Below are 23,499 nucleotides of genomic sequence, written 5' to 3'. Positions count from 1 at the left end.
TGATATATAAATAAATAAATAAATAAAAAACAAATCAACCAAATTGATTAAGCCATTCTCAGGGGATGATCTTTCATACACGTGGCAACTGATTTTTATTTATATATATTTGTTCCACAAAAAATAAAGGCTTTGTTGCTGTAAAATTATCTCCATCTTTCCTAGTACACACCAGGTATTGAAAAATCTGTTTTGTTACGGTTCTTCTGGCTTGTCCCTCTTCCCACGGAATAGCCAGGATAAGGAAAGCAGTTTGACTGTTAACAGTGAGCATTGAAATATCTATACCTATCTGTTGAGATACCTAGATCAGCATGGCCACTATGTTGATTTAGTATGATTCACTTCACTTCATGTGCAGAACGTATGCCCTGATGTCACCTACTCAGATCAAGTGTTTTCTCTCCCTACGGCACCACCCAGCCTCAGCAAAGGTCACCCGATGTTACAGTAGTTGATTGGGGCGTAGGGGTGGGGGGTGGAAGGTCCTAGTGCCCCAACATGGTGGGCATTTAGTCCTTGGCATGGGGAGCTAGCTGCTCAGGTGTTGGAAGTAAGATCCCTGTAGACTGAGGGACCACTAACGAAAGGATACATAATGACCCTTCCACATTGGGTTGGCTACCACACTGGTTTTTAAGTGCATACTTCTACATAGTTATTAAACAAAAAAGGGTCTTTTATGTTGTAGGCAGATGGTGCTATTTAAGGCATCCTTTCCCATTCGGTCCATACCCTATGAAAAAATTTAGAAAAATGGTGGTCAAACCCAAAAGGGAACAAAACATTACTTCAGCCAAAAAAATTGATGTAGAGTAAATGGATAAAGATATAAACCAAAGAAACCAGAATCTAGAGACATAGTTGGGTCCACGTCAAGGGCTGCCACCATGTGCAAGGGTATTCAGAGATGGGAAATTGTAGCAAAAGGAAGGAAGTAGGTGCTGCAGCAGCCTTGGGCTCCATGCCGTCCACACACATACACTCATGACAGACTTGTGAGACCCCTGCGGGGTGCAGAGCAAAGACACTGAAGCAGTTTAACTGGTTTTGAGTTGCTGCGAAACATTACAAGAATGTCACATCTGCAGCAATAGTTTTGGCTTGAAAGAATCTAAATCCAGAACAGCTGCAAGGGAAAAAACAAGCATATTAGGTTGCTCAATAGATGGGTTATCACGAAAATGTTGAGAGATCATGAGACAATAGCTGCTGCAATGACATTTACCTTTATCAGAAATATCGTGATAACTAGCAATCAATAAAAAACTGAGAATTTAAAAAAATCATTGGATTGCACAAGGAATGGTGAGTGTGTACAGCCTACATGCAACTCAGAAAACTGAAACAAATAATCAAATGCAACCCAACATAATGCAGTTAAGTATGAGCCTGACTGGCATATAGAAAGTTTACTGAGTGACAATGACAAAAATAAAAGAGATTATGGTATATTTTATTGATATCGACATGAGGGATTAATATCTATGCATTAGAAGATTCTGGAAGTCAACTTAACACTAGTTTGGAAAATTTGTTCATTCAGTTGAAATGTAAGAAGTTCCCAGTTTTCCTGTGAATAATACTCATGTGGTCTGAGAGGCTGCTAATAAGAGCAAACAAACTTGAGAAGAAGGGTTGTTCAAAGTTCAAACAGAAGATTTCTTTAAGTGTGAAACGGACATCAGGGTATGAAAAGGGGAATAACACAACACACATGCTAAACAAAGTACACCTTTCGGCACCACACAACACTGTAAAGGAGCATGTAAAATTGTACTATTTTGCACAATAATTTTGTGTGGCGCAATGGCCTGGTGCGAGTCTTTAAATTGGATCCCGCTTTGGCAACTTACAAATCCCTAACCAGCCCCAGTAATCACACCAGGGAAAGGACACATACTGATGATGTTCTCTGAGAGGTGAAGGCTGGGTCCAAGATGACTGAAAATTTCATGGTCCAACCGTGATTCGATCCTGTGACCTTTAATTCAGTTTCCAGGCACACACTTTACCACTAATGAATTGATTCTGTTGTGAAGATACAAAGGTCAATGTGAAACAATTTGCCGATGCCGAAAGATCCCTAATCTCCCCCCCCCCCCCCCCCCCCCCTCAGAAAATGGAATCGAGTCAACAACCTCAAATGTGGCAGATAAAAAATTTCAGTTTCCAAACATCACCTTAATGACACATATTTAAGATATGAATAGTCCGTGAGTATATGTGAATAACAATATCATACACAAATATCAAGAAAAAATCCTGAAAAGGACTGATAAATATAATGTCACAAAATGTGTAGAACTGAGACACAATCAAGGACTGATTTTGACAAACAGAAACTAAGTTTCTTACATTTTGTTAGTTCTGGAAACGTAAAATAAATTTAAATGGAACTTTTACACTGTAGTTGATTGTTTGCATTTTTCATGACAGAAAAGACGACTTGTGCTGGGACTTTGATACATCAGAAAGATTAAACATGACATCTGACTGTCAATGATCCCAACGGGGGTATATTACCAACTTAGTCGAGATACATGAGAAAAGATCTGAGTAAACCTGAGAAGCATTTGCTTTAATTTATAGAAACTGAAGATAAATTTAAATCATGGTGTACATGCAATGACTAAAAAGTAGCTTTCCTTTACACAAATGAAACCTCACTGTGCCAATTCTATGGCCTAATCCTGGCCACTGAGTAGATTTTCAGGAGCTAGAGCTTTCACACCATTTCACTCACATGACCCTGACTAGCTTCAGACTGTAAGGAAGTGTTGACTGCCATCTGTTTTCATAAACTTTTAGTAACATAATGATACAATAATCTTCAGAGATGTTATACTTATGTATGCTTCAGAGGGATTAGAAAAGCTGAAAAGAAGAAAATTGTTTGAAATGTGTTGCTATCTTTTAAAGGCGGGGGAATAAAATTTTTGAAATTATAGTAGTGAACTACATACAAAATTGGCTATGTGTTTAGTAGGATACAACTTGGTTTTGTTTTACAAGCTGATGAAACTACTAGAGGTCTGATGATTTTGAATAAATTTAAAGTAACTGGAATATGTGAGTTTTAATATGCAGTGACTCATAAATAATTATGTTTTCCACACATCATTTTTTGCTTCATCCATTTGTAAAACATTAGTTCTCCATTTTGGCATAAAAAAGTAAACCACCTTACTCAGTTTAGTGTGGGCTTTCTACCATGGTGCAACTTGGCATTTTTAATAGTAACTAATCATTCCCAGAGGTGAAAGGATCAGTTTTATATAAAAGATGATGTAACTTACCAAACGAAAGCATTGGTATGTTGATAGACACACAAACACACACACACACACAAAATTCAAGCTTTCGCAACCCACGGTTGCTTCATCAGGACAGAGGGAAGGAGAGGGAAAGACGAAAGAATGTGGGTTTTAAGGGAGAGGGTAAGGAGTCATTCCAATCCCAGGAGCGGAAAGACACACATATCCATCCGCACATATATAGACACAAGCAAACATATGTAAAGGCAAAGAGTTTGGGCAGAGATGTCAGTCAAGGCGAAAGTACAGAGGCAAAGATGTTGTTGAACGACAGGTGAGGTATGAGCGGCGGCCACTTCAAATTAGTGGAGGTTGAGGCCTGGTGGGTAACGGGAAGAGAGGATATATTGAAGGGCAAGTTCCCATCTCCGGAGTTGGTTGAACCATTACACCAACAACCTGAAAACAGCTTTCGCATCCCGCAACTACCCTCCCAACCTGGTACAGAAGCAAATTACCAGAGCCACTTCCTCATCCCCTCAAACCCAGAACCTCCCACAGAAGAAGCCCAAAAGTGCCCCACTTGTGACAGGATACTTTCCGGGACTGGATCAGACTCTGAATGTGGCTCTCCAGCAGGGATACGACTTCCTCAAATCCTGTCCTGAAATGAGATCCATCCTTCATGAAATCCTCCCCACTCCACCACAGCGCCTTTCTGCCGTCCACCTAACCTTCGTAACCTCTTGGTTCATCCCTATGAAATCCCCAAACCACCTTCCCTACCCTCTGGCTCCTACCCTTGTAACCGCCCCCGGTGTAAAACCTGTCCAATGCACTCTCCCACCACCACCTACTCCAGTCCTGTAACCCGGAAGGTGTACACGATCAAAGGCAGAGCCACGTGTGAAAGCACCCACGTGATTTACCAACTGACCTGCCTACACTGTGAAGCTTTCTATGTGGGAATGACCAGCAACAAACTGTCCATTTGCATGAATGGACACAGGCAGACAGTGTTTGTTGGTAATGAGGATCACCCTGTGGCTAACATGCCTTGGTGCACGGCCAGCAAATCTCGGCACTGTGTTACACCGTCCGGGTTATCTGGATACTTCCCAATAACATCAACCTATCAGAACTCCGGAGATGGGAACTTGTCCTTCAATATATCCTCTCTTTCCGTTTCCTACCAGGCCTCAACCTCCGCTAATTTCAAGTTGCCGCCGCTCATACGTCACCTGTCATTCAACAACAATCTTTGCCTCTGTACTTCCGCCTCGACTGACATCTCTGCTCAAACTCTTTGCGTTTACATATGTCTGCTTGTGTCTGTATATGTGCGGATGGATGTGTGTGTGTGTGTGTGTGTGTGTGTGTGTGTGTGTGTGTGTATACCTGTCCTTTTTTCCCCCTAAGGTAAGTCTTTCCGCTCCCGGGATTGGAATGACTCCTTACCCTCTCCCTTAAAACCCACATCCTTTTGTCTTTCCCTCTCCTTCCCTCTTTCCTGATGAAGCAACCGTGGGTTGCGAAAGCTAGAATTTTGTGTGTGTGTTTGTTTGTGTGTCTATCAACATACCAACGCTTTCGTTTGGTAAGTTACATAATCTTTGTTTACATACAAAGATGCTGTAAGTTACCAAACGAGAAAGCGTTGGTATGTTGATAAAGACAATAAAAAACACACACACACACACACACACACACACACACACACACACACACACACACACAAATTTCAAGCTTTCACAACCCAAGGTTGCTTCATCAGGAAAGAGGGAAGGAGAGGGAAAGACAAAAGGATGTGGGTTTTAAGGGAGAGGGTAAGGAGTCATTCCAATCCCGGGAGCGGAAAGACTTACCTTAGGGGGAAAAAGGACAGGTATACACTCACGCGCACACACACACACACACACATACACACACACACACACACACACACACACACACACACACATCCGCACATATACAGATACAGACACAGGCAGACATATCAGATTATGAAAATGAGGCTAACAATTGTCTGATGAAGAAATAATAACGTTAAAACCTGTGGAAAGCGGCTAAAAAATGATCGGTGATGTGGGAAAAACGGGAATGGAAATAAAGCGAAAGTTGTTAGAATTTGTCAAAATGGTTGTTTAATAGGTGAAAGGAACTGTTTGTAAACTGGGAACGGTGGATTTTATAGCAGCGGTAGTGTTGAAAGCAGAAAAAAGATTTTTTTTTTTTGTTATGGTTTGGAAGTAAGTTACATGTTATTGAGTATATATAGGCAGCATAAAATTGTATGGTAGATTACGGTAAAAAGGGGAAGGTGAATACAAAGAGAAACTACTTGCACAAACAAAAAGAGATAGTAAGGTGACAGAAAAGCTTTCGAAATGCAACAGTGACAATAACAAAAGTAATTGTTGGGTTCAAATTAATGATATGAATATAATAGAGGAAAAACATTCCACGTGGGAAAAATATATATAAAAACAAAGATGCTGTAACTTACCAGATGAGAAAGCGTTGGTATGTCGATAGAGACAATAAAAAACACACAAACACACAAACACACACACACACACACACACACACACACACACACACACACACACACATTTCAAGCTTTCACAACCCAAGGTTGTTTCATCAGGAAAGAGGGAAGGAGAGGGAATACGAAAGGATGTGGGTTTTAAGGGAGAGGGTAAGGAGCCATTCCAATCCCGGGAGCACAAAGACTTACCTTAGGGGGAAAAAGCACAGGTATACACTCGCACACACACACACACACACACACACACATATCCATCTCCACATATACAGACACAGGCCTGTGTAAGTCCTTCCGCTCCCGGGATTGGAATGGCTCTTTACCCTCTTTCCTTAAAACCCACATCCTTTCGACTTTCCCTATACTTCCCTCTGTCCTGATGAAGCAACCTTGGGTTGTGAAAGCTTGAAATTTGTGTGTGTGTGTGTGTGTGTGTGTGTGTTTGTGTATTTTTTATTGTCTCTATCAACATACCAATGCTTTCTCGTTTGGTAACGAACCCCACAACTTTTCAGTCACCAAATCACAGCACTTGATGCTATATAAAAATAACATATTTCCTTATTACAAATGCAATAGTGTTCCTGAAAAGATTACTGTGCTATGCAGCTTGTGAAGTGTACCACAGCAAGTCTATTCACTCTTTTTCATGAAATGTGTGTGAGCTTTTTTTTTTTTATTACTGACATGAGTTCAGAGTGACCTACTCACTAACTCTGCTGGCTGGCTCTACTCTGGTCAAATGACACCCCTGCTAAGTTTGCTCTGGCCAGCAATTGACTTGCTTGTCACCTCCTAATGTTGTACAGGAGATAACAGGAGAGAAATCACTACTTGGAAACTCCAAGTTACCCACAAGTTTAGTGGGTCCACTGAGCAGCTCCAATTTAGCCATTTAACATATTAAAAGGACTCTTTTCTGACACACAACCAGTACAAATGGTTGAAAAGAGATACACCAAATGTATATCTTACTAACCTGATAGTAGCTTGCTCATAGTCTGCAAAACCTGTATCAGGATTTTTCTTCTTCTTCTTTTTTTCAAGTATTTCAGCCTCCGAAGCTCCAATGTTGAGAAGTTTCACACGATCATAATCCTGACCCTGTCAAAAAGTTTTATAATGTAATGATGAACAGTCAACATCTTTAGACACACAAGGTAAAAGTATAATTACCACTTTTAACTTATCTTTCTGAGATAGAAATAAAGATATGTTACCCTAACAGAAACTAGTGCAAGATATCATTTTTGCCACAGGAGCAAGTCAAAATTTGACATCATCATAATTTCTGAACATTCAGCACCTAAATCAAATCTTCATCAAATGTATTGAATATAATTATTTTCAAAACAAGATAATGAAAACTAAAAAAAAGTCTGATGCCACAAAAAGTTTAAATAAATAAAAATAAAAAAACACGCAATGCAGTCAGTCAAAACAGCACAATTACTGTTTAACACACCAAGGTCCATAAGAAATGGTGAGATGATATATAATGGCCCGTCGGAAGATTCAAGTGGCATCCTGGAGACATTTTCGCTGGTGGCTCAGAAGTCCGGTGCGAGAGACAACTTGGCGCCCACAAGCGAGGCAAATATGAGTCGCTGGAGGGTTAGTCATAAGCTCATGTCTGTGCGATCGTTTTGCAGCTAAGTTGTTTAGGCATACTTGGTCATGCATCTTGCTTCCATCTGCAGTCAGTTTCCTCCATTTGCTGCGTTTGTCAGCAAGTTGCTCCACTTGTCACTGTCAATATTAAATGCACACATACCATGCTTGTCGCAATCCCTAAAGCATAGTGAAGGTCTTCCATGAGGTCTCTCTGCTCCTGCTATTTCACTGAGTAATGTGCACCGAGGCAGACGGGAGTGGACCATACGATGCAGATGTCCTAACCACTGCAGGCGACGTTGCTCGTGTGTGGCAGTGATACTCTGTTGTTTTGCAGTTTTCAGAACCATATCATCTGTCACATGATCCTTCCACGACATTCCCAAGATGCTCCATAAGCACTGCTGGTGAAAGGCATTGAGCTTTTGTTCCTGTTTGGCATACGACGTCCAACTCTCAGCTCCATACAACAGAATACTCAGCACAAGATTGATACACAAGTATTTTTGTTGATAATGTAAGATGTTTGTTGTCCCATGCTTGTGTGCGGAACTTCCTGAAAGTGCTGGCAGCCTTTCCTATTCTTGCACTTATCTCGTCATCCAGGGAGAGATCTTCTGTCATTATTGAACCAAGATAGCAGAATTTATCGACTATCTTCAACAAGGAGCCATCCAGTTTGATGACAGGCGGATCAGTGTATCCTTGTGCCATGACAACTGTCTTCTTTATGAAACTTCCTGGCAGATTAAAACTGTGTGCCCGACCGAGACTCGAACTCGTGACCTTTGCCTTTCGCGGGCAAGTGCTCTACCAACTGAGCTACCGAAGCACGACTCACGCCCAGTACTCACAGCTTTACTTCTGCCAGTACCTCGTCTCCTACCTTCCAAACTTTACAGAAGCTCTCCTGCGAACCTTGCAGAACTAGCACTCCTGAAAGAAAGGATATTGCGGAGACATGGCTTAGCCACAGCCTGGGGGATGTTTCCAGAATGAGATTTTCACTCTGCAGCGGAGTGTGCGCTGATATGAAACTTCCTGGCAGATTAAAACTGTGTGCCCGACCGAGACTCGAACTCGTGACCTTTGCCTTTTGCGGGCAAGTGCTCTACCAACTGAGCTACCGAAGCACGACTCACGCCCAGTACTCACAGCTTTACTTCTGCAAGGTTCGCAGGAGAGCTTCTGTAAAGTTTGGAAGGTAGGAGACGAGGTACTGGCAGAAGTAAAGCTGTGAGTACTGGGCGTGAGTCGTGCTTCGGTAGCTCAGTTGGTAGAGCACTTGCCCGCGAAAGGCAAAGGTCACGAGTTCGAGTCTCGGTCGGGCACACAGTTTTAATCTGCCAGGAAGTTTCATATCAGCGCACACTCCGCTGCAGAGTGAAAATCTCATTCTGGAAACATCCCCCAGGCTGTGGCTAAGCCATGTCTCCGCAATATCCTTTCTTTCAGTCTTCTCAGAAGCACTTGGATCTGAGCAGAGAAATGTTGTAGAGCTGGCCATCAGCTCTGGTATACAGATGAATGCCCAGGTTAGTTTCACCAAAAGCGATTTTGAGGAGTGCTGAGAAAAAAAAATTGAACAGAGTGGGAGCCAATTCAAAGCCTTCAGGAAGCTCTCTTTTCACTGCTAATAGGTCAGATGGGATTCAGTCGAAGACCACAGCACCTTCCATATCTTCATGAAAAGCCTTGATCATCTTTAAGAGCTTTGGAGGGCACCCTATCTTCAAAAGAACTGCATACAGTCCTTCTCTACTAAATTTGTTGAAAGCCTTGTTTATGTCAATAAAGACAATTAACAGAGGGGTTTCCTGCTTGCGGCACTTTTCCTGAATTTGCCAGAGTGTGAAAATCATATCAACTGTAGATCTTTGGGGATGAAACCCACATTGTTACTCAGGGAATATGCACTCGGCAAGCTTCTGAAGTCTGCCCAACACCACATGGGAAAATGTTTTTCCAGATATACTCAAAAGTAAGATTCCACAGTGACAGTTGCAATCACCACGATCACCTTTATCTTTGTATAAAGTAACAACATTGACATTGTGCATGTCTTGCAGGACAGTACCCTCAGCCCAACATTTCAGTAAGAGGTTGAAAAGCAGTGGAAAAACTGGCTTAAGTTTTACAATTTCTGTGGAGAGGTTGTCTTTGCCAGGGCACTTCCCACGTTTGAGCTGTGCAATTGCTATTTGAAGCTCCTCCACAGTAGACATGGCATCCAAGTCATCATAAGGGGGGTTGGGTTGTTTGGGGGAGGAGACCAGACAGCGAGGTCATTAGTCTCATTGGATTAGGAAAGGACGGGGAAGGAAGTCGGCCGTGCCCTTTCAAAGGAACCATTCCGGAATTTGCCTGGAGCGATTTAGGGAAATCCGGGAAAACCGAAATCAAGATGGCCGGATGCGGGATTGAACCATTGTCTTCCCAAATGTGAGTCCACTGTGCTAGCCACTGCGTCACCTCACTCAGTCTAGTCACGGTAAGGCGTCGTCTGAGGAATTTCATCCATTGCATTTGGACTAATGTCGATGGAATGTAATTAGAGGCTGGAGTAATGTTCTAACCAACAGTGCAATTGACGATTTTGATCTGTGATGACTTTTCCATCTATTTCCTTGAGTGCTACGCTCTTCTTTGGAATGGGTTCAATGGCCCTTTTGATGCCTGAGTAAACACTGCCAATGTTGAAAGCCTTGAAACACTCCTGTATGCCAGTGCAAAGTTGCTCCCAATAGGAACTGATGCAGTCGCGGACAGTGCGTTGCACAACTGCCTTTGCTTTGCTTAGCTCTCCGCGTGTAGAATTGCTTTGGTTTTTATGCCAGATGACAGTGGCCTGACACTTAGCCTCAAGGAGAGGTTTCAGGAGATCTTTGTTCTCGATGAACCAATCCTGTGATTTTGCTTCCAGATTACCAAACACATTTCCAGCCGTACCAGTAAGAAGCGATTTTATCTTCTGCCAGTCTTCTGAAATAGGAGCGGCTGGGTTCCAGGAATCCATCTCTTTTCGTATCTCATCACTAAATACTTCTACTGCAGCAGTGTTTCTTGTTTGTCAAAGATTAATTTTTGTTTTGCAAGGTGTTCTGGCAGGGTGGAACTTCTTAGTCACAAAGTGAACTTTTGTCGCTACTAGTGCATGATCCATGTCACAGTCTGCACTAAGGAAAGAACGTGTATGAAGAAAGTAATGCAGATCTTTCCTTTTAGTTAAAATAAGATCTAATTGGTGCCAATGTTTTGAGTCGGGGTGCATCCAGGAAACCTTGTGGTTCAGCTTGCCTTTAAAGTATGTATTGGTGAAATACAACTGATACTTTGCACAAAATTCAAGCATCTGTAGACGATTTTCATTCCTCATGCCCACTCTGTGTTTGCCTAGGCAGTCAAGCCAGGTGGCAAAATCACTGCCAAGATGATAGTGTGGAGTATAAAGCAACTATGGTTCACTTCAAAATATTTGACATATGACAGCTAGTGGGCAGGACAGCTCCCACTAGCAATACATCAATGTGAGCCTGGCATTGACAGCTCCCATTGTTTGTCACTTTCCTCTGAAAAGAACTGTGACTGCCAGTCTAAGTTAGCTGTTGCTGTTGGAAATTCATATAACATTTACTTTTACCTGTCTTAAAATGTGTAAGGGAAGTAATCTAAAGAAGGGCTATACCCTATATGAATTTCAGAATCTTGACATGATTATTGTTGGAGATACGACTTTAAAGTTACTTTCTATGGCTGCAGAGATTGGAACACTGCAGCATAGCCAGCAGGTAAGACCTTTTGTGACATCACAATTTCAGACCTTAAACATCAGATGTCAATCAATTTAAACCATACTGCATGTGGCATCAGGGATACAGGAGAAAAAGTAAGATGAGTGAGCTAAAGAGAAAAGATAATTTACGATTAACATTTCATTGATATCATTAATGACTGACGAAGTGGCAGGAAATCTGACAGGGCCTTCAAAGGGAGAATCCCAGCATTTAAAAATTTCTGGAAACAAAAAAAGGGGTTTTAACCCTACTACACCCAAATAAAAGTTTAGAGTCCTTACACTTGTAACAGATTAGATTAAGTTTTCGTTCCACAGTCCCAAAAAATGAGATGATGATGTGGGTGTGGAATATGTCAGAAAGTATAACATAAAACATTTGAATATAATACTTACTACCCTGGTCATTTGTGAGGAGATTGTCAAATAGATGAATACATTACAGTAAACAGGAAATGCTAATATTTACAGAATTGATACACTGTCAGAATGGAATGCTGTTATGCATTTTTAATATATTTACCACACACAAAATACCTAAGTTTGACTGTTCTGACAGAGTGCAGTCAAAATTGAAATCTAACTGACATTTTTACTTAAGCTGTTCTAACAGACCCTGTTACGATATTCATCCATAGAGTAGAAGGAGTCGCCTATCAACAAGTCTTTCAAACTCTGTTTAAACCGTGTTTTACCTGGAACCAAATTTTTAGTGGTTGCTGGCACTTTATTGAAAATGTGTGTTCCTGAATATTGGATCCCTTTCTGGACCAAGGTAAGTGATTTTACTTCTTTATGTAGATTGTTCTTATTCCTAGTATTGATACTATGTATTGAGCTATTTGTTGGAAACAGAGAGATATTGCTTGCAACAAATTTCATTAAGGAATAAATATACTACGAAGTAGTGGTTAGAATACAAAGTTCCTTCAACAAGTTTCTACATGTTGTTCTTAAATTTACACCACAAATGTTTCTTATTACATGCTTTTACATGCTAAAAACCTTTGCTCGGTTTGATGAGTTACACCAGAATATGGTCCCATATGACATAATAGAATGAAAGTAAGCAAAGTATGCAGGTTTTTTATATTTATGTCTCCTACATCTGACATCATTCTCACTGCACACACAGACTTGTTTTGGTGCTTCAGCAATTCTTTGGCATGCCCTTCCCTACTGAATTTACACTCCTGGAAATGGAAAAAAGAACACATTGACACCGGTGTGTCAGACCCACCATACTTGCTCCGGACACTGCGAGAGGGCTGTACAAGCAATGATCACATGCACGGCACAGCGGACACACCAGGAACTGCGGTGTTGGCCGTCGAATGGCGCTAGCTGCGCAGCATTTGTGCACCGCCGCCGTCAGTGTCAGCCAGTTTGCCGTGGCATACGGAGCTCCATCGCAGTCTTTAACACTGGTAGCATGCCGCGACAGCGTGGACGTGAACCGTATGTGCAGTTGACAGACTTTGAGCGAGGGCGTATAGTGGGCATGCGGGAGGCCGGGTGGACATACCGCCGAATTGCTCAACACGTGGGGCGTGAGGTCTCCACAGTACATCGATGTTGTCGCCAGTGGTCGGCGGAAGGTGCACGTGCCCGTCGACCTGGGACCGGACCGCAGCGACGCAGGGATGCACGCCAAGACCGTAGGATCCTACGCAGTGCCGTAGGGGACCGCACCGCCACTTCCCAGCAAATTAGGGACACTGTTGCTCCTGGGGTATCGGCGAGGACCATTCGCAACCGTCTCCATGAAGCTGGGCTACGGTCCCGCACACCGTTAGGCCGTCTTCCGCTCACGCCCCAACATCGTGCAGCCCGCCTCCAGTGGTGTCGCGACAGGCGTGAATGGAGGGACGAATGGAGACGTGTCGTCTTCAGCGATGAGAATCGCTTCTGCCTTGGTGCCAATGATGGTCGTATGCGTGTTTGGCGCCGTGCAGGTGAGCGCCACAATCAGGACTGCATACGACCGAGGCACACAGGGCCAACACCCGGCATCATGGTGTGGGGAGCGATCTCCTACACTGGCCGTACACCACTGGTGATCGTCGAGAGGACACTGAATAGTGCACGGTACATCCAAACCGTCATCGAACCCATCGTTCTACCATTCCTAGACCGGCAAGGGAACTTGCTGTTCCAACAGGACAATGCACGTCCGCATGTATCCCGTGCCACCCAACGTGCTCTAGAAGGTGTAAGTCAACTACCCTGGCCAGCAAGATCTCCGGATCTGTCCCCCATTGAGCATGTTTGGGACTGGATGAAGCGTCGTCTCACGCGGTCTGCACGTCCAGCACGAACGCTGGTCCAACTGAGGCGCCAGGTGGAAATGGCATGGCAAGCCGTTCCACAGGACTACATCCAGCATCTCTACGATCATCTCCACGGGAGAATAGCAGCCTGCATTGCTGCGAAAGGTGGATATACACTGTACTAGTGCCGACATTGTGCATGCTCTGTTGCCTGTGTCTATGTGCCTGTGGTTCTGTCAGTGTGATCATGTGATGTATCTGACCCCAGGAATGTGTCAATAAAGTTTCCCCTTCCTGGGACAATGAATTCACGGTGTTCTTATTTCAATTTCCAGGAGTGTATTATCAAGTTATAATCCCAGAAATTTAACACTGTCAACCTCTTTGATCTGCATGTCTTCATGTGTTATACACATACTGGAAGAAAATCTCTTACAGGTTATGAACTGCATTAGTGGGTCCTTTCAAAGTTTAATGACACTGAATTAGCTTTAACCAATTAACTGAAGTCAGTGAAAATTTGGTCAGCAGCTATTTCAAAATCTGTACTTGACTTGCTACTTATTGCAATGTTTGTATGATCTGCAAACAAAACGAACTTAGCACCTGACAATGTAATAGGCAAGATGTCATTAATGTACACAAGAAAAAGCAACGGACCCAATATGGAACCTTGAGGAACCCCACACGTGATTAATTCCCAATCAGATGAAAACTGACTGCTTACTTCACAGGTATTTCACAACACCCTTTGTTTCCTCTTGGTTAGATAAGACTCAAACCATTTCACAGCACTGCCGGTGAAACCATAATATTCAGATTTACTTAAGAGAATGCTGTGGTTCACACAGTCACAGGATTTTGACAGGTCACAGAAAATGCCAGTAGCCCCTAAATTATCATCTAATGAATTAATTAAATTCTCACTATACATGTAAATAGCTTTCTCTATATCAGAACCCTTAAGAAACCCAAACAGTGACTTGGACAATATATTATTTGCAGCCAGATGCTTAAGGAGACACTTGAACACAACCTTTTCAAATATTTTTGAGAAATCTGGCAAAAGTGGAACCGGTTGATAGTTTGATGTTATCTCTGTATCCCCCTTCTTGTAAAGAGGCTTAACTTCGGCATATTTTAGCCAGTCTGGAAATGTTCTGTTGATAAGAGATTGATTACTCAAATAACTTAAAACAGAACTCACAACTCGTGTAAGCACTCTTTGATTAACTTTGTTGATATGTTATCATACCCACTAGAACACTCAGACTTTAAAGATTTTATGATGGGTGCTTTTTCTTTGGAGGATGTGAATGTCAATTACATTTTACTGAAGCTATTTTTAAAAACTGGTCTCAGATACCCCATTGCACTGTTCACCAAACCTGGTAACTCCAAGCTGTCAGTAACGGAAATGAAGTACTTGTTTAAGAGGTTTGCAACACTACATGCACTTCTTACCAAAGTCTCACTTATTTTTAGAGCTATCTGTTCCTCTTCCTTTTTGACCCCACCTGTCTCTCTCTTCACTATATCCCATACAGTTTTTATTTTGTTGCCTGATGTAATTATCTTTCTCTCATAATAAAGCTGCTTAAATTTCTGAATTACTTGCTTCAATATTTTGCAGTATTCTTTGTAATGCATTACAATGCTAACACCAGAGCTGTTCCTAGATAGTAGATGCAGTCTCCTTTTTGTCCCACATGACATGTTTATTCCTTGTGTAATCCATGGTTTATTATTATTTTTTTTTATTTCTGCGGGATCTGAGTTACCCCTAGGGGAAAACAATTTTCAAAAGTGGAAGTAACTTTATTAATGAATGCTTTGTATTTTCCATTTGAATCAGAAGTACTGAAAACATCTATCCAGTTCATGTCTTCAAGCAATATCCTGAATTTCTCAATATTTTTGACTGATTTACTACCCTCCCATACTCAGATTTAATAGACCTTTTATCCTGACAAGCTGCAACATTTGACACAAGATGCTGCATGTCATGATCACTTCTTTTCCCCCAGATTTGTCTACAAAGATCTTATCAATAGCAGTCTCAGACCATTTACATATCCTAGTTGCAAAATTCACAGTAGGAACTAAATTGAATGATAGTGTTACTGACTGCAATAATTGTTCACTGAGAGAGCTTTTCAATAAATCCACATTAAAATCGCCAGTAACCACTATTTCCTTGTTTTTTTACTGTGAGATGGACAACAGAGATTCAAGATTTTTTATGAAGAGATTAAAATTTCCTGACGGTGATCGGTATATACTTACTATTATAAAGGATTTATTATGAAATACTACTTTTCTGTTGCACAAGCTTCTAAGTGGCTCTGAGCACCTCACTAGGTGTGTGACACATAGGAGGGAGGAGGGTGGACGGAGAGAGAGAGGGAGAGAGAGAGAGAGAGAGAGAGAGAGGAGAGAGCGTTCTTGCGTATATAAATTGCATCTGACTTTCTAACTAACTTATCCCACCCTTATCCGCTTAAACTGGCTCTAGGTAAAACAGCAGAGCAGTCGTATTGCTTAATCTTCGGAGGCAGTGCAACTAAGAATTCATTCTACAGAAGTGTGCAGTACGAATAGTATGGAACGTTGATAAATGAACACCCTGCAGAAGCCTCTTAGAGGACAATGGGAGGCTTACAATCTTCTGCCGAAACTTGTAGTGTCTACTAGTATTTATCATTAATAACAAGAGTGTATTTAAAATGTTTGAAACCAGTTGATATTCAAAGCTATATAATAGAGTCACCTTATTGGCAATGGCTTCTATAATTAATTAGAATGACTTGGGATTCTAAAATACTGTTAACAATAATGCACACTGTCATAGACAAATCAGCTGTGTGTGTTCTTGCTCTGCCCAGCAAGAAATAACTGTATGTCTTGCGGGCCTTCACAATAAATGTGAACTGGTAGTGAGGGCCCTCAAATACGTAGCCTCAGACTCAGAGCTGAATTATTAAAAGTTTTGGCTGGTTTCGTTGTCTAGGGGCTGGGATACATAGTTGCCACATTACAAGCCAAATACTGCCGAGCCTACAGTATATAATATGAATACACACATGAATCGAATGGCCGAAGGTTCCTATCACTCAGCAATTGCGAATGTTACATAGAAATTTATAAATGAAAGATTGCAATTAAATAAAATCTGCAGGTACTATCTTAACAGCTTTAAATGATTAGTACGATAGTAGAAGCACTGTTGAGAATGCGGTGCATTTCTGCAAAACACTTATTGGTGTCGATGGCCCAGCTATTAAATAAAATATAAGTTGAATAACAGGGAAACAATAGATTCCTACTTCACATAATTCGTTATGAACAACAACATAGCTCGCGAGACATTCACCTCTAAACGCATACTAAGTCTTCACTGTTGAAACTGTGGAAATCTCACATGTTCACAAGTTGGCACTCCGAAGTATTTCTATCTCCTGTATTCACAGAAATCTCACACGTTCACAAGTTGGCACTCCGAAGTATTTCTATCTCCTGCAATCATGTGCAAACCACTCCACACTCTCAAAGTCTTTCCTGCGACCGTACGTCCGTCGCGTGCAGCCCCTCCCATGTCCTGTGCCATCCTGTCCAGTACTCTCTCCTGTCCTCTCTCCATTTCAGTAGTCGCCTGCTGTAGTAACGAGCACTGTGACTGGCTAGAGTGCTCTCACCATGTCTTCAAGCCAACGCACACTCACAAACATAAAGAAACACAATCAAAATACTGAATTTACATTTAAATAACTTGAATTAAATTAAATATTTCTACAGCTGGACCATAAACACGCTCTAACACACATTATTAAGTACATAAACAAATTAAATAAACATATATCAAAGGAATAGCAAGCAAAAGTAGGCCAGTAGCCTAATGTCTCTGTGCTTTCTAAAACACAGCAAATATTTAACCAATTTCTTCGTGAATAGTACATACCGGATATAAACGAATAAATATATTTATATATCTAAAAACAAAGATGATGTGACTTACCAAACGAAAGCGCTGGTAGGTCGATACACACACAAACAAACACCAACATACAAACAAAATTCAAGCTTTCGCAAATGGCCTTTACAAATGTCTGCTTGTGTCTGTGTATGTGCGGATGGATATGGGTATGTGTGTGCGAGTGTATACCTGTCCTTTTTTCCCCTAAGGTAAGCCTTTCCACTCTCGGGATTGGAATGACTCCTTACCCTCTCCCTTAAAACCCACATCCTTTCGTCTTTCCCTCTCTTTCCCCTCTTTCCTGATGAAGCAACCGTTGGTTGCAAAAGCTTGAGTTTTGTGTGTATGTTTGTGTGTCTATCGACCTGCCAGCGCTTTCGTTTGGCAAGTCTTTGTTTTTAGATATATTTTTCCCACGTGGAATGTTTCCCTCTATTATATCCATAAATATATTTATAAGCGTGCTGCTACCGTTTTTTCGTGTAACTGTGGAGTACTTACGGCCTGACGAAGAAGATAGTAACCAGCCACTTTGACCTCCAATAACTCATGTACTATTGAAATTACATGCCTGTAATTCAAACCAATTTAGGTTTACACTAATAGCTTTATAAAGACATGCCAATCAATGAAATCAGATGAAGCACTTAGATTTTGGAAATTCATTGCTGAGTGTTACTTGTATAATTTACATTTAGATACTAAACTTTAAACTAATAAAGATATTGAAACTCTGATTACACCATCAGAATCGTCGTGCAAATAATAGTGATGTACATGTTTCTTTTTTAGGTATCATGATTCATCTGGCTACTATTAATTGCTATATGAACTGTGAAATATCTGCCATTTAGGTGTCACAAAGTCCGCCATCTTTGGCACTCCTGCCATGTCTCCTTCATCGACACAGCATCACCATGGAATTCCCAGCCACGCAGCCGGATCACACGCTGGGGCTACACCTGATGCTCAGCTAACGTTCGGCACCACGTGGTTGCTACCAGGCCGCGGCCCACCGAGAGGCCCCCGCGCAGCGACGCCAACTCCGAACTTAGAATATTTGAGGGCGCCACAATTTTGGTGCATGTAATTCGGATTGTGTTAATTGGAAACTACACTCCTGCTGATGCTCATGAACTCACGAGGATTTTCAGAATTCCAATGTTTATTGCTCTGTGAGCTCACATACTCCAATAAATGTTAACACTTTTCATCAGAAAAAAACTAATACTTCAGGCTTAATCTCTCCATCAAGGACTGACAGCAACAGCCATTAGAAGTAATGGTGTTGAGCAACAACATCCACATTTGTCACTATCACTACTGTGTAAGATTTCATCAATGTAGGGAATGACAGATTGCTACTTACTGTAAAGAAGCCATGTCAAGTTGCAGACAGGCACAACTAAAAGACAATTACATAAAGCTTGTGGGCACAGCCTTCGTCAGTAAAGACCACCCACACCCGTCGGAACGCAACATCACATGTGTTGCGCAAGCAACAATATGGAGGTGGTGGGAAAGGGGAAGGGATAGTAGTGTACGGGTGGGGAGAGAGATAAACACTGTCTGTTGGAGGTCTGCAGTGACTAGACTGCCAACAGGTACATTGTCAGGAGTTTGTGCAGCAGGGAGGTAAGGAAAAAAAAGGAGAGGAGCGGGGAAAAGGACAGCTGGATGCATTGGCAGAGGGCTGCAAATAAGCAGGGTAGGAGATGAGAATGGTGAGGAGATGTTGACAGTGTGGGTGGAAACTGTTGGGTGGAGGGTGTGGGGACAGTATGCTACCATACGTTGAGGCTGGGATAATTATGGGAGCAGAGAATGTGTTGTAACGATAACTCCCATTTACATAGTTCAGAAAAGCTGGTGGTGGAGGGAAGTGAAGCAGTCACTGAAATCAAGTGTGTTATGTTCAGCTGCATGTTGTGCCACATGTGGTCTACTTTACTCTTGGCCACAGTTTGGCAGTGGCCATTCATCATGGTGGACAACTGGTTGGTAGTCATACCAATATAAAAAGGTGTGTAGTGATTGCAGAAGGGCTGGTAAATGACATGGCTGCATTCACAGGTGGCCTGGCCCCTGATGGGGTAGGATAAACCTCTGAAAAGACAGGAATAGCAAGTGCTGGGTGGGTGGATAGGGCAGGTTTTGCACCTTGGTCTTCCACAGGGATATGACTCTTGTGGCAAGGGGTTGGTACTGGGAATGGTATAGAGATGGACTATGATGTTGTGGAGGTTGGGTGGGTGACAGAATACCACTTTAGGAGGGGTGGGAAGAGTCTTGGGTAGGGTGCCCCTCATTTCAGGGTATGATGATAGGTAATCAAAGCCCTGACAAAGGATGTGGTTCAGTTGTTCCATTCTGGGGTGGTACATGAAGGGGACCACTTTTGTGCCTGGCTTTTGGGGGTGGTGCGAGGATTTGGGGTGCAAGGGGAAATAGCACGGGAGTTCTGTCTGCGGACTACGTATGAGGGATAGTGCCTGTCTGTGAAGGCCTCAATGAGACCCTCAGCATACTGAGCAAGGGAGTTTTTGTCACTGCAAATATGCCATCCCCGGGTGGCCAGGCCATATGGGATGGATTTTTTGCTGTGAAACGGATGACAGCTGTCAAAATGCAGATACTGTTGGTGGTTGGTGGGTTTAATGCGGACAAAGGTGTGGATGGAGCCAATAGAAAGGAGAAAACATTTAGGAATGTGACCCACTGGGTTGAGGAGGACCATGTGAAGCAGATGGAAGAGGATGTGTTGAGGCTGTGAAGGAACAAAGATAGGGTGTCTTGGCCCTGAGACCAGATCATGAAGATGTCATCTTTGAACCTGAACCAGAATAGGGGTTTGGTCTTTTGGGAGGCTAGGAAGGTCTCCTCTAGATGGTCCATAAAAAGGTTGTCAAAGGAGGGCGTTATGTGGGTTCCCATAGCTGTGTTGCAGTTTTGTTTATATACCTTCCCTTCAAATGAGAAGTAGTTGTGGATTAGGTTAAAGTTAGCAAGGGGTATGAGGAATAAGGTAGTAGGTTTGGAGTCTGAAGGATAGTGGGAAAGATAGTATTCAATACCAGTATGACCATGGGTATGAGGGATGTTGGTGTATAGGGAGGTGGTGTCAACAGTGGTGAGTAGGGATCAGGGAGGTAAGGGGGTGGGGATGGTGGAGAGTCGGTAAAAGAACTGGTTGGTGTCTCTGACGTGGGAGACTAGATTATGGACAAATGTCAATGAAGGCCGAAATTCTTTCAGTGGGGGCGCAATAACAGGCCACAGTAGGGTGTCCAGGACTGTGGGGTTTGTGGATTTTGGGGTGTCAAAAGGGTGAGGAGGGAAATGGATTCATGGGAGATGTTCTGGGGAGGGCCTCAGGCTTTAAGCAGGGATTGGAGTTTGTGTTGGACTTCTGGGACAGGATCACTCTGGCAGAATTTATAGGTGGAGGAATCAGATAACTGATGGATGCCTTCAGCCAGGTAGTCACTGCAGTTCATAACAACAGTGGTGGAGCCTTTGTCTGCAGGTAGGATGATTACGTCAGGATTCGTTTTGAGGTTGTGTATAGCTGTTCTTTCTTCTACTGAAAGTTTGGTGTTATGAGGAAGTGACCTGGAGAAGTATTTTTAAGCTAAGTTGGAGGTAAGGAATTCCTGCAAGGTGATCAGAGGGAGATTAAGTGGGATGGGGGAAGGGGTCACAGTTGGATGGTGGTATGAACTGGAAGAGGCACAGTTCACTATTGAAATTAGGGTGGTTTTGTTTGGAGGGATTGGCAGCAAAGAAGTGCTTCCATTGCAGGGATCAGGATAACGAGAGTAAGTCTTTGACAAGTCCAGTGTGGTTAAATCTGGGTGTAGGGCTAAAGGTGAGGCCTTTGGATAAGCACACCAACCACCAACATTACCTGCATTTTGACAGCTTTCATCCCTTTCACACCAAAAATTCCTCCCATATAGCTTGGCCATCCAGGGACGGTGTATTTGCAGTGACAAAAACTCCCATGCTCAGTATGCTAAGGGGTCCCACCAAGGCCTCCACAGACAGGCACTGTTACCAGATATAGTCTGCAAACAGATCTCGCATGCCATTTCCCCTCACAGCCCAAATACTCCCACCACCACCATGAACCAGCTACAAAGGAGTGTCCCCTAAATCAGCCAGTACAGCCCCAGACTGGAACAACTGCACCACATCCTTTGCCAGGGCTTTGATTACCTATCATCGTGCCCTGAAATGAGGGACATCCTACCTGAGATACTCCCCATCTACCCTAAAGTGGTGTTCCATTGCCCACTCAACCTCCACAACATTCTAATCCATCCCTATGCAATTTCAAATACCAACCCCTTGCCACATGGTTCGTATCACCATGGAAGACCCATGTGCAAAACCTGCCCTATCCACCCACCCAGCACTTGCAATTCCAGTCCTTCCACAGGTTTATCCTACTCCATCAGGGGCTAGGCCACCTGCCAAAGCAGCCATGTCATTTGTCAGCTCCATTGCAATCACTGCACAGCTTTTTATTTTGGTTTGACTACTAACCAGCTGTTCACCAGGATGACTGGCCACTGCCAAACTGTGGCCAAGAGTAAAGTAGACTACATGTGGCACAACATGCAACTGAACATATCACACTTGATTTCAATGGCTGCTTCACTAACCGAGCTATCTGAATCCTTCCCTCCACCACCTGATTTTCTCAGTTACATAGATGGACATTGTCCTTACAACATATTCTCTGCTCCCATAATTATCGTGGCCTCAACCTACGGTAACATACTATCCCCACACCCTCCACCCAACAGTTTCCACCTGCTCTGTCCTATCACCTCCTCACCATTCTCACCTCCCACCCTGTTTATCTGCAGCCCTCTGCCAATGCATCCACTTGTTTCCCTGCTCCTCTCCTTTTCCCCCTTACCTCCTTTCCCCACAACCTCCTGAGGCTGTGCCTGTTGGTAGTCTAGTCCCTATACTCTCCAACAGACAGTGTTTGCCTCTCCCCCCACCCATACCTTACTATCCCTGCCCCTCTAGATTGCTGCTAGCATCCCAAGTGATGCTGCATTCTGGCTTGAGATGCGGAGTTGGTGGTCATGTGTGTGTGAGGTGGGCTTGCTTTTGTGTGTGTGTGTGTGTGTGTGTGTGTGTCCCCTTTGTGATGAAGGCTGTGGGAAAGCTTTATGGGACTGTCTTTTAGTTGTGCCTTCTTCAACTTGACTTGTCTTCTTTAAGGTAAGCAGCAATTTGTCTTTTCCGACACTGTTGATATTCCTGCCTGGAGTTTCCATTGTTTGATTTGTGTAAGGTTTCAGTTTGAGGTGGTGGTTGTGGTGGTTGTTGGATGTTTAAGGGGGACTAAACAGCGAAGGTCATCAGTCCCCCATTCCAAAATCAGGCGAGCCGAAAATCTACGAAGCAGATAAAAACCAAAGGGGGAGGAGACGTCCCCCCAGGCGCTAAAAGCACACAAATGCAGCAACAAACACTACAGACAAGAACAGGACAGAGGAACAGCAGACAGAAAGAAACAGAAGAAAGGAAGATGGCCGGAGACTGGTTGACTGACCACGAGATCAAAAATGGGAAAGAGTCAACCAGACAATAAACACAGAAAGGGAAAGGCGCAGGACCTCCCTAAATCGAACCATAAAACGGACTACCACGTATAAAATTTAAAACGGTATCAGCCATGGAGGCATCGTCGGATAAAACCAAAGCCAAAGTGCCCGGGAGATTAAAAGATTGCCGGAGTGTGCGCAGTCGAGGACACTCCAGCAAAATGTGGCCGACCGTCAGCCGGGACCCACACCGACACAAGGGGGGATCCTCCTGACGCAACAGATGGCTGTGCGTCAAGTATGTATGGCCGATGCGCAGCCGACATAGGACTACCGAGTCCCTGCGAGAAGCCCGCAGGGAGGAACGCCACACATCGGTCGTCTCCTTAACAGCCCGCAGCTTATTCGGGGCTGTCATGCCACGCCACTCAGCAGCCCACATCCCAATCAGCTTACGGCGCAACACCAGCTGCTGGTCGC

General features: G+C 43.1%; 1 protein-coding gene across 1 annotated transcript in view; it reads right to left on the bottom strand.

The window, feature by feature from the left end:
• Positions 1-23,499, bottom strand: part of LOC124596341 (pre-mRNA-splicing factor syf2) — a 62,552-nt gene that overhangs the window by 21,070 nt on the left and 17,983 nt on the right. The window contains exon 3 of the mRNA XM_047135444.1: positions 6,782-6,906. Coding sequence (XP_046991400.1) covers positions 6,782-6,906 — 125 coding nt within the window. The remainder of the gene's footprint in view (positions 1-6,781; positions 6,907-23,499) is intronic.

The sequence above is a fragment of the Schistocerca americana genome, chromosome 2 (genome assembly GCF_021461395.2).
Source record: "Schistocerca americana isolate TAMUIC-IGC-003095 chromosome 2, iqSchAmer2.1, whole genome shotgun sequence".
Classification (NCBI taxonomy): domain Eukaryota; kingdom Metazoa; phylum Arthropoda; class Insecta; order Orthoptera; family Acrididae; genus Schistocerca; species Schistocerca americana.
Note: the sequence above shows the minus strand (reverse complement) of the source record. Positions and strands in the feature narration are given on the sequence as shown.